This window comes from Heptranchias perlo, chromosome 1 (genome assembly GCF_035084215.1).
Source record: "Heptranchias perlo isolate sHepPer1 chromosome 1, sHepPer1.hap1, whole genome shotgun sequence".
Lineage (NCBI taxonomy): Eukaryota > Metazoa > Chordata > Chondrichthyes > Hexanchiformes > Hexanchidae > Heptranchias > Heptranchias perlo.
Window position 1 is genome coordinate 141,567,229 of NC_090325.1, and position 17,202 is coordinate 141,584,430.

Consider the following 17,202-nt stretch of genomic DNA (forward strand, 5'->3'; position numbering starts at 1 on the left):
CATGAGGCACTGTGGGCCATCAGCAGCAGATCTGTATTCCAGCACAATCTGTAATCGCATGGCCCGGCATATTCCTCACTCTACCATTACAAACAAGCCAGGGGATCAATCCTGGTTCAATGAGGAGTGTAGAAGAGCATGCCAGGAGCAGCACCAGGCGTACCTAAAAATGAGGTGGCAGCCTGGTGAAGCTCCAACACAGGACTACATGCATGCTAAACAGTGGAAGCAACATGCTATAGACAGAGCTAAGTGATTCCACAACCAACGGATCAGATCAAAACTCTGCAGTCCTGCCACATCCAGTCGTGAATGGTGATGGACAATTAAACAACTAACGGGCGGAGGGGGCTCTGTAAACATCCCCATCCTCAATGATGGCGGAGTCCAGCATGTGAGTGCAATAAACAAGGCTGAAGCATTTGCAACCATCTTCAGCCAGAAGTGCTGAGTGGATGATCCATCTTGGCTTCCTCCTGATATCCCCACCATCACAGAAGCCAGTCTTCAGCCAATTCGATTCATTCCACGTGATATCAAGAAACGGCTGAGTGCACTGGATACAGCAAAGGCCATGGGCCCCGACAACATCCCGGCTGTAGTGCTGAAGACTTGTGCTCCACGCCTCTAGCCAAACTGTCCCAGTACAGCTACAACACAGGCATCAACCCGACAATATGGAAAATTGCCCAGATATGTCCTGTCCACAAAAAGCAGGACAAGTCCAATCCGGCCAATTACCGCCACATCAGTCTACTCTCAATAATCAGCAAAGTGATGGAAGGTGCTATCAAGCTGCACTTACTGACCAATAACCTGCTGACCGATGCTCAGTTTGGGTTCCGCCAGGACCACTTGGCTCCAGACCTCATTACAGCCTTGGTCCAAACACGGACAAAAGAGTTGAATTCCCAAGGTGAGGTGAGAGTGACTGCCCTTGACAGCACGGCAGCATTTGATCGAGTGTGGCACCAAGGAGCCCGAGTAAAATTGAAGTCAATGGGAATCAGGAGGAAAACTCTCCAGTGGCTGGAATCATACCTAGCACAAAGGAAGATGGTAGTGGTTGTTGGAGGCCAATCATCTCAGCCCCAGGACATTGCTGCAGGAGTTCCTCAGGGCAGTGTCATAGGCCCAACCATCTTCAGCTGCTTTGTCAATGACCTTCCCTCCATCATAAGGTCAGAAATGGGGATGTTCGCTGATGATTGCACAGTGTTCAGTTCCATTCGCAACCCCTCAGATAATGAAGCAATCCATGCCCACATGCAGCAAGACCTGGACAACATCCAGGCTTGGGCTGAAAAATGGCAAGTAACATTTGCGCCAGACAAGTGCCAGGCAATGACCATCTCCAACAAGCGAGAGTCCAACCACCTCCCCTTGACATTCAACGGCATTACCATCATCGAATACCCCACAATCAATATCCTTGACCAGAAACTTAACTGGACCAGCCACATAAATACTGTGGCTACAAGAGCAGGTCAGGGGCTGTGTATTCTGCGGCAAGTGACTCCCCTCCTGACTCCCCAAAGCCTTTCCACCATTTACAAGGCACAAGTCACGAGTGTGATGGAATACTCTCCACTTGCCTGGATGAGTGCAGCTTCAACAACACTCAAGAAGCTCAACGCCATCCAGGACAAAGCAGCCCACTTGATTGGCACACCATCCACCACCCTAAACATTCACTCCCTTCACCACTGGCACACTGTGGCTGCAGTGTGTACCATCCACAGGATGCACTGCAGCAACTCACCAAGGCTTCTTCGAAAGCACCTCCCAAACCCGCGACTTCTATCACCTAGAAGGACAAGGGCAGCAGGCACATGGGAACAACACCACCTGCATGTTCCCCTCCAAGTCACACACCATCCTGACTTGAAAGCATATCGCCGTTCCTTCATCGTCGCTGGCTCAAAATCCTGGAACTCCCTTCTTAACAGCACTGTGGAAGAACCGTCACCACACAGACTGCAGCGGTTCAAGAAGGTGGCTCACCACCACCTTCTCAAGGGCAATTAGGGATGGGCAATAAATGCTGGCCTCGCCAGCGACGCCCACATCCCATGAACAAATAAAAAATATACACTCCAAACTCATCTTAGACTGCCTCACATTTGCTCCTTTTGATCCCCCCTATTTCTGAACTATTCTTTACTCTAGTGCTATTTGTCCCTCCCACACCTCTGTGCACCTGGTTTCTCCTTTCTAATGTTTCATTCTGGTGCCCACCCCCCTGCCAAATTAGTTTACACCCTCGCCCACAGTACTAGTTAACCTCCCCGCGAGGACATTGGTCCTAGCTCTGATGAGGTGCAACCCGTCCGGTTGAACAGTTCTCTTCTGCCCCAGAACTGGTCCCAATGCCCCAGGAATGTGAAGCCCTCCTTCCTGCACCATTTGTCCAACCAGGCATTTACCTGTCTTATCCTACTATTCCTATACTCATTAGTGCGTCGCACTGGGAGTAATCCAGAGATTACCACCTTTGAGGTCCTGCTTTTTCATTTCCTCCCTAGCTCCAGACTGCAGAACCTCAACCTTCCTGCTTTAAATATTTGTCCATTTTTCCATTAAAAGATGCAATGGTCTCTACCTGAACTAGTCTATGGAGCAAAGCATTCCATGCTGCAACGACCCTTTGTGCCAAAAAAATTCTCTTAACCACTCTCCTAGTGACTCCCCAATCAGAGGAAATCATCTTTCCTTATTCACCCTATCTAACCATTGCCGTGCACAACTTTATCGTTAACTCTTTACTCTTGTACTCTGTGCATTTATTTATAAAAACAGAAATTCTGTTGGCCTTTTTGTGGTTTTGACTACTTGCACTCATCCCATCAAGGAATTTATATATTTGAACCCTTGTGTCTCTTGGTTTATTCACACATTTCTGCATTTTTTTGTTGTTTGTTTTTCCTCCCAAAATGTATTATAGCACCTTCTGCACATTAAATGAACTCGCCCATCTGGTTACCACTGGTGCTAAGTAATATTTTTCATCATTCTGCTTACCTGTGTATGTCCTCCTGAAGTATTTCACCTTCCTCCTTGCAGTTTGTCAGTCCCCCTACTTTTGTGTCATCAGCAAATTTTGATATTGTGCTCCTTACACCCATGCCCAAATCATCTATATATAAAAAGAACAAAAGTGGTGCCAGCACTGACTCTACGATAAAAAGCACTGACTCTACGATACACCACTTTCTACCCTTCTCCATTCTGAACATCCACTAACCCTAACTTTTTGTTTCCTGTTTGTCACAAACTTTCTATGCATGCTGCTACATTTTCTCTCATACCATCCATCTTTATTTTTGTAACAAGCCTCCTGAGACACCTTATTGAATGTCTTCTGAAAGTCTACTGCTTTCCATTTAACTATCAAATCAGTCACCTCCTAAAAAAACTATTACATTTGTCAAATATGACTTGCCTTAATAAATCTGTAGTGACTGCCCTTGAGTATCCCATGCATTTCTAAATGCTCATTAATTTGACCTTGAATTATGGTATTTTACGAGTTTATGCACAACTGATGTTCGACTAACATTAAGTATATAGTTATTCAGTTTACCCCTCTCTCCCTTCTTGAACAGAGCTGTTACATTGGCTACTTTCTTGGCACAAAGAAAATCATGTTTGACTAACTTGATTGAGCTCTTTGATGAAGTAACGGAGAGGATTGATGCGGGTAGTGCAGTTGATGTTTTGTATATGGACTTTCTAAAGACATTTGATAAAGTACAATATGATAGACTTGTTAGCAAAATTAAAGACAATGGGATTAAAGAGACAGTGGCAGCATGGATACAAAATTGGCTAGGGGACAGAAAGCAGAGAGTAGTGGTGAACGGTTGTTTTTCAGACTGGAGGGAAGTATACAGTGATGTTCCCCAGGGGTCAGTATTAGGACCACTGCTCTTTTTGATATATATTAATGACCTGGACTTGGGTATAGAGGGTATAATTTCAAAGTTTGCAGATGACATGAAACTCAGAAATGTAATAAACAATGTGGAAGATAGTAACAGACTTCAGGAGGACAAAGACAGACCGGTGAAATGGGCAGACACATGGCAGATGAAATTTAACATAGAGAAGTGAAGTGATGCATTTTGGTAGGAAGAGGAGAGGGAATATACACTAAATGATACAATTTTAAAAAGGGTCCAGGAGCTGAGAGACCTGGGGGTGTATGTACACAAATCTTTGAAGGTGGCAGTACAAGTTGAGAAGGCTGTTAAAAAAGCATATGGGATCCTGGGCTTTATTAATGGAGGCATAGAGTACGAAAGCAAGGAAGATATGCTAAACCTTTGTAAAGCACTGGTTAGGCCTCAGCTGGAGTACTGTGTTCAATTCTGGGCACCTCACTTTAGGAAGGATGTCAAAGCCCTGGAAAGGGTGCAGAAGAGTTTCACTAGAATGGTACTGGGGATGAGGAACTTCAATTATGTAGAGACTGGGGTTATTCTCCTTAGAACAGAGAAGATTAAGGAGAGATTTGATATAGGTGTCCAAAATCATGAAAGGTTTTGACAGAGTAAATAAGGAGAAACTGTTTCCAGTGGCAAAACGGTCAGTAACCAGAGGACACAGGTGACTGGCAAAAGAGCCAGAGGTGACATGAGGAAACAGTTTTTTACACAGCAAGTTGTAATGATCTGGAATGCACTGCCTGAAAGGGTGGTGGATGCAGATTCAATAGTACTTTCAAAAGGGAATTGGATAAATATTTAAAGGGAAAAAAATTACAGAGCTATGGGAAAAGAGCAGGGGAATGGGACTAATTGGATAGCTCTTCCAAAGAGCTGGCAGAGGCATGATGGGCCAAATGGCCTCCTTCTGTGCTGTACCTATTATGATACTATGAATTTACATATGTAAGGATGATTGAAAAATTATGACCAAAGCCTCTGCTATCACCTCTCTGATTTCCTTCAACAGCCTAGACTGCATGCCATTCAGGTCCAGTGACTTAGTCACCTGGAGTTCTGCTGTTTTTCATAATGAATTCCTTTTCTACAGTTGTCTCTAACAATTGATCCACATCTTCCTCTTATACCTACAGTCTCGCTTCCACATTTTTTTAAACTCGTTCTCGGGATGCAGGTAATGGTGGCATGACCACATTTATTGCCCACCTGTAATTGCCCTAAGAAGGTTGCAATGGGTTTCTTGAACTGCTGCAGCCCTTGTGATGATAGCATTCCTGCAATGGTATTAGGTAGAGAATTTTAGGATATTGACCCAGCAAAAATGAAGAATTTGCATTTATAAAGCACCTTTCATATCCTTTTAATGCCCCAAAGCACTTCACAGCCAATGATTCACTTTTGAAATGTAGTCACTGTTGTAATGTAGGCAAATGCAGCAGCCAATTTGTGCACAGCAATGTCCCACAAACAGTAATGAAATAAATAAATAACTTGAAAATTTGTTTTAGTGGTGTTAGTTGAAGGATAAATGTTGGGAGAGCTCTTCTTCCAATAGTGTCATAGAATGTTATGTTTCAAAGTGATCCAAAATACTGCACTTCTCAGTACTGCACTGAAGTGGCAATCAGGTTACATGCTCAAGTCTCTGGAGTGAGACTTGAACCCATGACCTAAGAGGCAAGAAGTACTAACACTGACCAAAGGCTGACACCTTTCTTTCTTTTGACCCAGTGATGATGAAGGAACAAAAGACTTGCATTTATAAAGGAACATAGGAACAGCAGTAGGCCATTTAGCCCCTCGAGCCTGTTCCGCCATTCAACGAGATCATGGCTGATCTGTAACCTAATACCTGCCTTAGCCCCATATCCCTTAATAGTTTTGGTTAACAAAAATCTATCAATCTCAGATTTAAAATTAAAAATTGACAACATCAACTGCTGTTGCAGAAGAGAATTCCAAACTTCTACTACCCCTTGCGTGTAGAAGTGTTTCCTAACTTCACTCCTGAAAGTCCTGGCTTTAATTTTTAGGCTATGTCCCCTGGTCCTGGACTCCCCAACCAACAGAAATAGTTTCTCTCTATCTACTCTATCAGTTCCCTATAATATCTTGAAAACTTCAATCAAGTCACCCCTTAATCTTCCAAATTCCAGGGAATGCAACCCTAGTTTGTGTAATTTCTACTTGTAATTTAACCCTTGGAGTCCAGGTATCATTCTGGTAATTCTACTCTGCACTCCCTCTAAGGCCAATGTATCCTTCCGAAGGTGCTGTGCTCAGAACTGAACACAGTACTCCAGGTGTTTATCACCAGCATTTTCTGTTTCTACTTCATATTTCCAACATTTGCAGTGTCTTCTTTTTAAAGAGACTATGCTCACTTAATTACAATCTACTAAAGAAAAACTCCACAAAGTCCCCACGATTTGAAAACATCCAGATTGCGCAAGTCCCCCAGCGCAGCAGATGGCGCTGCAGTTGATTTACAGCGAATCTTCACAGTTGCTGCTGTCGGTGAGCGCCCCCTTCTCCCTCTGCCTTTATATATATGTGTGTGTGTGTGTGACTCTCTCATGTCGAACTCTCCTCTCACAGTCCTTCTGTCCTTGCAGTCTTTTAAGTCCCTTCCCCCCCAACACACACACACACCCCTCCATCTTTACCTGTCGTAACACCTGGGCTATCGACGGGCCAATCGCTGTGGTGCGCCCATGCGCACTAGCCCTCCCTCCCGCGCGGTGCCCCGGCTGGCGCACACAGTCGGAAGCTCGAGCTCGCTGGTTTGACGCTGTCATGGCGGCGCGAAACTGAGAGTAACGAGGAAAAGGATCCAGCCGTTGCCTCCGCGACACTCGAGAGTCTTTCTTTTTTTAAAAAAAAATGAACTCGGCACTGGACCAGCTGCGAGGTTCTGAATTCGCCAATTAAAGAGCTAGAAGGGCCAGGGAGAGACGGAGCACAACAGGCTCAGTACAACCACCCGATTTGGGCTTGCGTCCCTTACAGTGCCTGTGCGTGGCTTCTAGTTTAAGTTGTCTGCCGGTGGCTGTTTTCTCGCATCTTCTATCCCCTCCCTCCATTCTATTCCCCGGGTAAATGGCCATGTCGAGCGGGGATGGCAACCCGCAGCTCGCGGACTCCGGGGGAGGCCAACCTGCAACGGTACCAGGGGGGCAGGCGGCGGACAAGGGGCATGTTTCTCTCCCCTCCACCACCAAAAGCTCATCGGCGGGTGCTGCAGCTGTTTCCCTGGGCCTCAACCCGCCTGTACCTATTCGAGGGATCCGGATGAAATTCGCCGTGTTGACAAGTCTGTTGCAAGCCGGTGAAGTGACCAACCGAGATATCGTGGAGACCGTATTTAACCTGGTAAGAGAGCGTGACCCTGGTAACCCCAATTCCTCCTCCTCCCCACACACACCCAACTTAGACATTTATAACAAGCGCAACGCTCACGTATTTATGTCTCATTTTAAAACGCACGATTTTGAAGAGTTTTATTTTGCTTAATTCCTTCTAATAATTTACTTCAAAAATATTCGAGATGGAAAGTTTTGGGGGAGATGCAGCCTAACGTTGAAACCTGCTTGCTGTTCAGCGTACTGAGTGGGGAAACTTGCAGTATTTCTGGTTCTGATTGAGTTCACATGAGTTGCATTTTTTTTGGGATGTATGAAGGGTGGGTCGATTCTTCGATAAGATTCTGCCCGCGGCCTAATTTGTGAGCACCTGATGCCGGATGGTTTACGAGAATTGCAAACGCGGAAGTGAAATTACAAATCGCACCACACTGTAGCAGACTTGAGTATTACGCCATCAGGTAATAATTGGGGTGGGCGCTGGGAAAGTGCGTTGTCACTAATGGGTCCATATATATGTTGTCCGTTTAATATTTAGTACTTTGTAGTTTAGGTTACCAATACAACAAAACCCGTGCTTTTATAATAAATTATGCAGCATAGTTGTATGTTTCAATTACTTTTTACAAAAGTAATTTTCTTGTGCTCCATTAATTTTGTTTTCCAGTGTTGGGGTAGAATCGATTTAACACTCAGTACTTCTCAGCAAGCACTGACAAAAAAAAAATTCTGTTTGGGTGGAATAAATTGATGAACTAATCAAACTTAGAGAGGATAAAACCCCTGGTCTGGATGGATTGCATCTGTGCACGTTAAAAGAAGTTAGGGAAGAGATAGAGGCACTATTACATACATATAAAAATTCATTAGAAAAGGGAATTGTGCCAGAGGACTAGCTAATGTGATTCCTATATTTTTAAAAAGGGAGCTAGAACAATTCCAGGGAACTATAGATCAATTAGCTTAATGTTGGCTGTAGGAAAGATAATGGAATCCTTACTCAAAGATGTAAAAGAAAAACATCTAGAAACTGAAAATATAATAAAGAATGGTTAGCATGGATTTCAAAAGGAAAGATCATGCTTGACCAACTTTATTGAATTCTTTGAAGAAGTAACAAAGGGTAGACAAGGGTAATGCAGTAGATGTAATATATTTGGATTTTCAAAAGTTCTTCGATAAGGTACTGCATAATAGACTCATGACTAAGCTTGGCATGTGGAGTCGGGACAAGTAGCAGAATGGATAGCACGCTGGCTAGAAAACTGTAGGGATTAAAGGTAGTTACTCAGACTAGCAAAAGTTGGGAAGTGGTGTTCCACAAGGTTAGGTGCTGGGACCACAGTTGTTCACCGTTTACATAAACGATTTGGACTCTGGAATCGGAAGGACAATTTCAAAATTTGAGAGGCACCAAATTGGGGATATGATTAATACTGAGGAGGACTGCAACAAAATACAGGAAGACATTAATAGACTTGCAGGATGGGTGTGTATTTAGCAAATATTTTTCAATATAGATAAGTGAGATGGTACATTTTGGTAGGAAGAGTAAGGAGGACACAATCCTTTAGAAAATAAGAGTCTAAATGGGGTAAGGAGCAGAGGGATCTGGGCGTACAGGTACACAAATCATTAAAAGTAGCGATGCAGGTTAATAAGGCCATTTAAAAAAAAAGCAAGCAAAGCACTGGGATTCATTTCTCGAGGGATGGAATCGAAAAGTAGGGAAGTTATGTTAAACTTGTATAGAACCGTTGGTTAGACCACACTCGCAGTACTGTGAACAGTTCTGGTCTCCATATTATAAAAAGGATATAGAGGCACGGGAGAAGGTGTAAAAAAGATTTACTAGGATGATACCAGAACTGAGAGGTTATATCTATCAGGAACGATTGAACAGGCTGGGGCTCTTTTTTCTCTAGAAAAGAGAAGACTGAGGGGTGACCTGATAGAGGTCTTTAAGATTATGAAAGGGTTTGATAGGGTAGATGTAGAGAAGTTGTTTCCATTTGCAGGGGAGACCAGAACTAGGGCCCATAAGTATAAAACAGTCATTAATAAATCCAATTGTGAATTCAAGAGAAGCTTCTTTACCCAGAGAATGGATAGAATGTGGAACACGCTACCACAAGGAGTAGTTGAGGCGACTAGCATAGATGCGTTTAAGGGGCAGTTAGATATACATGAGAGAGAAAGGAATAGAGGATATGTTGATGGGGTTAGATGAAGGGTGGGAGGAGGCTTGACTGGAGCATAAACACCAGCATGGACCTGTTGGGCTGAATGGCCTGTTTCTGTGCTGCACATTCTATGTAAAATCACTGGGTTAGGTACAGTAACACAATTATGATAGTTAATGTAACTAAGATCTCCCTTGTTATGGGTTTTTAGGCATACTAGTCAATGATCACTGTGATACAGAAGGTCATATTGGTTTCAATTTGGACCAAGGGTGTTCATTTGACAAAAGAAAACTTCAGTGATGCATACTTTCCATTTTGTTAATTGCTAGACTAGTTACAATGAGGAATATTAGATATTGAAGTACAGTATATGCAACTTTCATTGTAAGCTTAAAAACTGCATACAAAGTTTATTGCATTGTTTCATAGTAAAATTGTATATTGTTACATTTTACTACTAAATTGAAGTTTACAATGGGACAATTGGTTATCTTCAAGCATTAATTGCTCATAATATGGGTGACTGCTTAGAAAAGTGCACAAGCCATAGACAAATACCATTTTATGCATGTCTTCACTATAAACCTTAATGCATCGGCAGGTGGAATATATAGAAATGCCACATTTTGTCAATCCGTTGAATGTCTTAAGTGAACCCCATTGTTCTAGAATCTATCGTTACTCTGCGGGTATGGTTCACTGTAACTGGAATTATGGTTTTACATAGTAGAAAACAACGGAAAAGATCTCTCTTACTAAATGAAGTATGTTCAAACAAATCATGATAGATCTTAACCAAAAACCTTCGGACTACAGTAATTTTACAAAAAATCTTGTGGTCAGGACTATATATGGATTGTAACTTCTGCACAATGTGAATATGAATTGCAGAGGGACAAAAGCAGCTGCTGTTGAACCCATACAACCAATCGGTGGAACAATCTTTCATTGGGATATGGTGTGTGTTCATGCTTTGGTCAGGATGGTTGTAATAATGCACTGTCTCATTATATGGTGAGTTGTGCTGCCTAGCATGATGCTCATGAACCCCTGGTACCTGCTGTCCAAATAGTGAGGTTCAAAGCTGTGCTTGTCAGTTGTCCAGTGACCAATTAGTGACTATCCTTATTGGGGTTAATGGGGTTTGTGAGGTACAGCTGGTGCCCAGATGGAAGTTCAGAACTGAGCCAATCCTCTGATGCAGACATGATATTCCAATATCCGAGCCGATGTTCCAATGTGGGGTGTGGTGTGTTCCTATGGGTAGAGTGTGTGCACAGTGGGCGAACAGAAACTCTAAGTTTCACAGTAGCTTGGTTTGGAAATTCTGACATGCATTTGTGGGTTTCCATTGCAAGTTTACAAAGTCTGTGACTGAATCAAATTATGTTTATTGTGACTCTATCCGTATAACTACATAGTATGAGTCAATTATGTATATGGAAAATCGCCCCTGTTATACGCTCATTCTATCTACCTGAGACAGTTGTACTATCTCGCAAGTCAAAGTTTGTCATAAAATAAAACCACAAATGCATAGCACTTGAATAACATAGAGATACCGCAACATTTTAGGTCCTTCATCAGAACGCCTGAAATGTTGGCCAGGCGCTGATCATTTCCTACATTATAACAGTGACTACACTTCAAAAGTACTCAATTGGCCATAAAGCGCTTTGGGACATCCTGAGATCATGAAAGGCGCTGTATAAATGCAAGTTTGTTCTTTTGATCAAACTATTGTGCACTTCTATAATTTAATATTTTAACTTGATTTCCAGCATTTCTTTTTATTGCCACACTTAAATTTGTTAATTTTGATCTCTGCAAGTTTGTTATTGTCAGGACTTAGCCAAAAATCAGCCTATTGCTTACAGTGGTATTTTGCCTTTGGTAACATCGAGAACTATTTTGAGAGAGAGCATTTATAACTGTATAGGATTAATAGCCTAGAATGATATAAAGAGATATCACACAGAAATGTCAACACAGAAACAGGCTGTTTGGCTCAACCACTCCGTGTTTGCGTTGATCCTACACACAAGCAGTAGTCCTAATCCCATGTGCCTGCCTGTTCCCACTTCTCTTTATTCCCCTTTCCTTCTAACTTATTAAATGTTGACATCGTCTTTGCTTCAGTCATTAACTCCAGTAGTGCATAGCCTCACTGCTCTCTGGGGAAAAGAAAGTTTCTCCTGTTCTCAGTCTTAACACTTTTACATTTAACCTTGTATCTAAGTCTCCTTGTTCTATACTCAATCACTGGAAACAGTCTAATTCTATATACTTTGTCACATCCCTTAATCATTTTAAACTCTTCGATCCAATCACCCCATATCTCTGTTCTAATAAAAATACCCCCAGTTTTTCAAGTCTTTCTTTGTATTTCCTCATACCAGGCAGCATTCTAGTGAATCTGCACTGTACCCTCCCTTGCCTCAACATCCATCCTATAGTGTGGAATCCAAAACTGCAGACAGTCCTCCAACTCTGGTCTTAAGGCTTTATAAAGATTCAACATTACAACTTGACTGTTATATTCTATACCTTTTACTATAAAACCCAGTATTTCATTAGGTTTTTTAATGGCCTTATCCACTTGAGGTGCTTCTTTTAATATCTTGTGAACCTGAACCGTCAAATCCCTCTGCCCTTCCACATCATCTAACCTTTCCACATTCGAAATATAATTACTTTCTTTAATCAAAATATGCCACCTCACATTTACTGATATTGAATTCCATCTTTCACTTTTTTTGCCTATATCATCATTTTATCATAATCCTCTTGCCTTTGCCAATCCATACTGAAGAGTCCATTGGTACTGGTTAAAGCTGAGTAGCTCACTGGTGGTTTTCTAATTTTAGTTATCGTGGTGGTTTTTAAACTAACTTTGAAACAATAAATATGTAAAATAAAACAGTAATGTAATTTGAGATGTACAGTTTACAATAGTCCTTGTTTACAAATCCCTCCACATCCTTGCCTGACCGTACCTCTGCAACCTCTTTCAGACCTACATCTCAACATGAGACCTATAGTCCTCCATCTCTGTCCTCCTTTCCCTCTTTCCCTTTTCTCCAATCATTCCCTGGCAGAGCTTTCAGCCATTTAAATCCCATCCTCGAGAAGTCTCTCCCTTTATCTTTTTACCCTGTTATTTTCTTCCACACTTTTTAAAAGCTGCCTTAAACCATGCTTTTGGCTAGTTCTACTATAGCTTGGTCTGTGTTATCATATGTGAAGCACCTTGAGATATTTTTGTTACATTAAAGGTACTATGCAAGTGTTTGTACTGTTGAACAAAGATTAAGGTGCATATCTTTTTGGATTATTGGATTTCCAATTTTGTTGTAAAATCTGATGTATTTTATATGTGAATTTGACTTGTTCTTGCCTGGCATGCAAAATGACTGTGAAGTGTTTAATCTTTGGGGGTGGGGAAGAGGGAGAGAGAGCGATGAAAGCCAACGTTGCCAGGAACGGTTCTAACATAAGGTAATGCATATCATGTTTGAGCACTGAGTGATTAACTAAAAATTCTCGTTATCTAATCAGAGAGAGCCAGTATGGATTTGTGGAAGGTAGGTCGTGCCTGACAAACCTGATTGAATTTTTTGAAGAGGTGACTAAAGTAGTGGACAGGGGAATGTCAATGGATGTTATTTATATGGACTTCCAGAAGGCATTTGATAAGGTCCCATATAAGAGACTGTTAGCTAAGAAAGAAGCCCATGGAATCGAGGGAAAAGTACGGACTTGGTTAGGAAGTTGGCTGAGTGAAAGGCGACAGAGAGTAGGGATAATGGTTAGGTACTCACATTGGCAGGATGTGACTAGTGGAGTTCCGCAGGGATCTGTCTTGGGGCCTCAATTATTCACTATTTATTAACGATTTAGATGAAGGCATAGAAAGTCTCATATCTGAGTTTGCCGATGACACAAAGATTGGTGGCGTTGTAAGCAGTGTAGATGAAAACATAAAATTACAAAGCGATATTGATAGATTAGGTGAATGGGCAAAACTGTGGCAAATGGAATTCAATGTAGACAAATGTGAGGTCATCCACTTTGGATGGAAAAAGGATAGAACAAAATGGTAAAAAGTAAAAAAACAGTGGATGTCCAAAGGGACGTAGGGGTACAGGTACATAGATCATTCAAGTGTCATGAACAGGTGCGGAAATAATCAATAAGGCTAATGGAATGCTGGCCTTTATATCTAAAGGACTAGAGTACAAGGGGGGCAGAAGTTATGCTGCAGCTATACAAAACCCTGGTTAGACCGCACCTTGAGTACTGTGAGCAGTTCTGGGCACCACACCTTCGGAAGGACATATTGGCCTTGGAGGGAAGTGCAGCGTAGGTTTACTAGAATGATACCCGGACTTCAAGGGTTAAGTTACGAGCTGAGATTACACAAATTGGGGTTGTATTCTTTGGAGTTTCAAAGGTTATGGGGTGATCTGATCGAAGTTTATAAGATATTAAGGGGAACAGATAAGGTGGATAGAGAAACTTTCTGCTGGTTGGGGATTCTAGGAGTAGGGGGCACAGTCTAAAAATTAGAGCCAGACCTTTCAGGAGCGAGATTAGAAAACATTTCTACACACAAAGGGTGGTAGAAGTTTGGAACTCTCTTCCGCAAATTACAATTGATACTAGCTCGATTGCTAAATTTAAATCTGAGATAGATAGATTTTTGGCAACCAAATGTATTAAGGGATATGGGCCAAAGGCAGGTATATGGAGTTAGATCACCGATCAGCCATGATCTTATCAAATGGCGGAGCAGGCACGAGGGGCTGAATGGCCTACTCCTGTTCCTATGTTCCTATAATGCACTTTTGGAACAAGCGTCATGCTTCAATTCTCCCCCTTCTCACACCCCCTCCAATACTGGCTCAAAATATACAAAAAAGCCCTTCCACCGTTACCTCTAATGACGTGATTCAAGCTCATCAATTTTTTTGCCACTAAGATGGAGACCATCCGTTCAGCTGTGTCTGCTGCTTTTGCCGCACCCTTTCCCACCAAGCCAAAACTCATCCCAAGCCCTGCCTATCCTAGCCCTGAACCTTAATCGGTCTAATTTCTCTCCCATCTTCCCCTATGCACTCTGAGCTCATCTCATCCATAAGACCTACCTCTTGCTGCTTTGACCCCATTCCCACTAAACTGCTGACCACTCAACTTCCCTTCTTGGTCCCCATGCTAGCTGACATTGTAAATGTTTACCTCTCCTCAGTCACTGTCTCCTTCCATTTCAAAACCACTATTATCTCCTTCTTCCTCAAAAAACCCACCCTCGACTCCTATGTCCTTGCAAACTACCCTGCTTGACCCCTTCTCTTAATCTAAATCGCAACCCTTAACAACAGCTTCCACAAGTATGCCAATGACACCCAGCAGCACCTATCACAACTGCCTCTGCTGTCGGAGCACTTGCCTAACATCCAGTCTTGGAGGAACTGCAGTTTTTTTCCAGTAAAACATTGGGAAGACCGAAGTCCTCATTTTTGCCCCCATCTGCCTCCCACAAACTCCATACCCTTGCCACTGATTCCATCCCCCTCCCTGGCCTCTGTCATGAGCTGTACTCGACTGTTTGCACCCTTGGCATTCTATTTGAGCTGAATTTCCGAACCCACATCCTCTCTTTCACAAAGACTGCCTGATTCCAATTCTGTAACGTTGCTGGCCTTCGCCCCCCTACCATAGCCCATCTGCTGCTGAACTCCTCATCCATGCAAGAAACGTCAGTGTTTATCATCCCGTGTCCATTTGTTTCTGAATTGGATTTGATCATTCATAGCTTATCAGTTAAGGTGTTGGTTCAATGTCTATGTCAAGGGTGTATTTTATTCCTTTTCAGAAAATTTCCAGAAATTGTTTTTGCTAAGGGGAGAAAAATAGGTGTGTGTATGTATCCTATATCTTGCCAAATGGTGCATATTTTTTAGTTTCATTGAAATTTCCATGAAGAAATGTACTAGTAATATTTATTGTGACTGACCATTAATATATAGGAAAACAAAGTGCTATAGAAGACCGCTGAGTCCAGAATTGAACAAACAGTGAAGGATTCTAGAAACTAGGTTGACAATTGATTTGGCAAGAATATTGGAGTTGGGGTGGCAGGCAAGAAAAAGATGAAAAAGTCCTTACCTCGAGTGTAGAGCAGGTAGATATCTGATTTACAGTGGCTTAAATTGACATTCACTTAGTTTCTAGATGTTGTACGAAGCCTGAAGTTGAATTACACCTAATTTCACGCAATTCCTGCGTGGAATTTTGCGGTTATTTTCAGATCAGTTTTCAGAAGCACTTTAATAGAATTACATAGAAAATATGCCATATAGGAAAGAGTTCCATGTCTTATTGGTTGAGTAAAAAAGTAGATCACAGAACAATCCTCTCTAGTCTGTATTTATAATGTGTTAATCTACAGAGGAGCAAGTCCTTGCTTAATCCATTGAAATGAAGCAGTAAAATTGATAACTTTTTCAGTTGGCCTATATTTATCATGTACTTTTTTTGGCTCCTTCACTTGAAAGTCTGGAACATGTATCATAGGTGAGTTGCTTCCAGGTTTGTTCTTGACCTGGTTTTAGGAGATGTGTGCAAGTAGTCCAGGTTGATTTTGTTTTTTCTTCTACCAATTAAAAAAAACGATACAAGTGCTTTCCCTCTGGTCTCTGTGGTTCTGCTAACAATACAAATGAAAGCCTTTTTCCCAGGGAAGCGTGAAAATCATGAAACTACTTGGTCCAGCAAAACAAGGCCATAGTGATATAAACTTAATTTGTATTGGCGAAGTATTCTATATCTGTAGCCCCTTGACTTCTTGTACCAGTATAGGTTTTTGGGGCTTGTTTGTACAACTAATGCTTTCTATAATATATAATGTGCACACTTTCTTGTAAATGTAACACTTCCCTGTCATGCCTGCCTATAACTCTTGAAAGTTGTACATAACAATATACTTCTAAGTCCTCCCAGCACCCAACTTGTATCTTAAATGTGTGTGGCACTGTACACCACAGAGCTACTTGCCTGAAATTAAAAACTTTCTTTTTCAAAAAAAATCTCAAATTAAAAACCTGACATGGCTGCTATTGAACGAGATCAAATGCCGTCCTGTGATCTGGCTAGACCCTCCTGCTATGAGTACTTCAGTTCCCAGCGATGACCTGCCTACCTTCCATTTGGGATTATCCTGCTCCCCGTCAGCAAATGTGAGGGGGGGTGGATAGACAGAGAGAAGCAAAAGAAGAGGAAGAGAGACAAGGCAAAGCAAAAGAGGAGGGGGAAGGGAGAGGGGGAAGGGAGAGGGGGAAGGGAGAGGGGGAAGGGAGAGGGGGGAAGGGAGAGGGGGAAGGGAGAGGGGGAAGGGAGAGGGGGAAGGGAGAGGGGGAAGGGAGAGGGGGAAGGGAGAGGGGGAAGGGAGAGGGGGAAGGGAGAGGGGGAAGGGAGAGGGGGAAGGGAGAGGGGGAAGGGAGAGGGGGAAGGGAGAGGGGGAAGGGAGGAGGGGGAGGAGGAGGGGGGGGGGGAGGAGGAGGGGGGGGGGGAGAGAAGAGGAGGGGGGGGGGGAGAGAAGAGGAGGGGGGGGGGGAGAGAAGAGGAGGGGGGGGGGGAGAGAAGAGGAGGGGGGGGGGAGAGAAGAGGAGGGGGGGGGGGAGAGAAGAGGAGGGGGGGGGGAGAGAA

The 17,202-nt window shown here is 42.8% G+C and overlaps 1 protein-coding gene across 1 annotated transcript in view; it reads left to right on the forward strand.

Annotated features, from left to right (window-relative positions):
- The first annotated feature begins 6,721 nt into the window (after positions 1-6,721).
- lrba (LPS-responsive vesicle trafficking, beach and anchor containing) overlaps positions 6,722-17,202 on the forward strand; it is a 753,934-nt gene continuing 743,453 nt past the window's right edge. Inside the window, exon 1 of the mRNA XM_067992149.1 lies at positions 6,722-7,319. Within this exon, the coding sequence (XP_067848250.1) occupies positions 7,047-7,319 (273 nt within the window). The 5' untranslated portion in view covers positions 6,722-7,046. The remainder of the gene's footprint in view (positions 7,320-17,202) is intronic.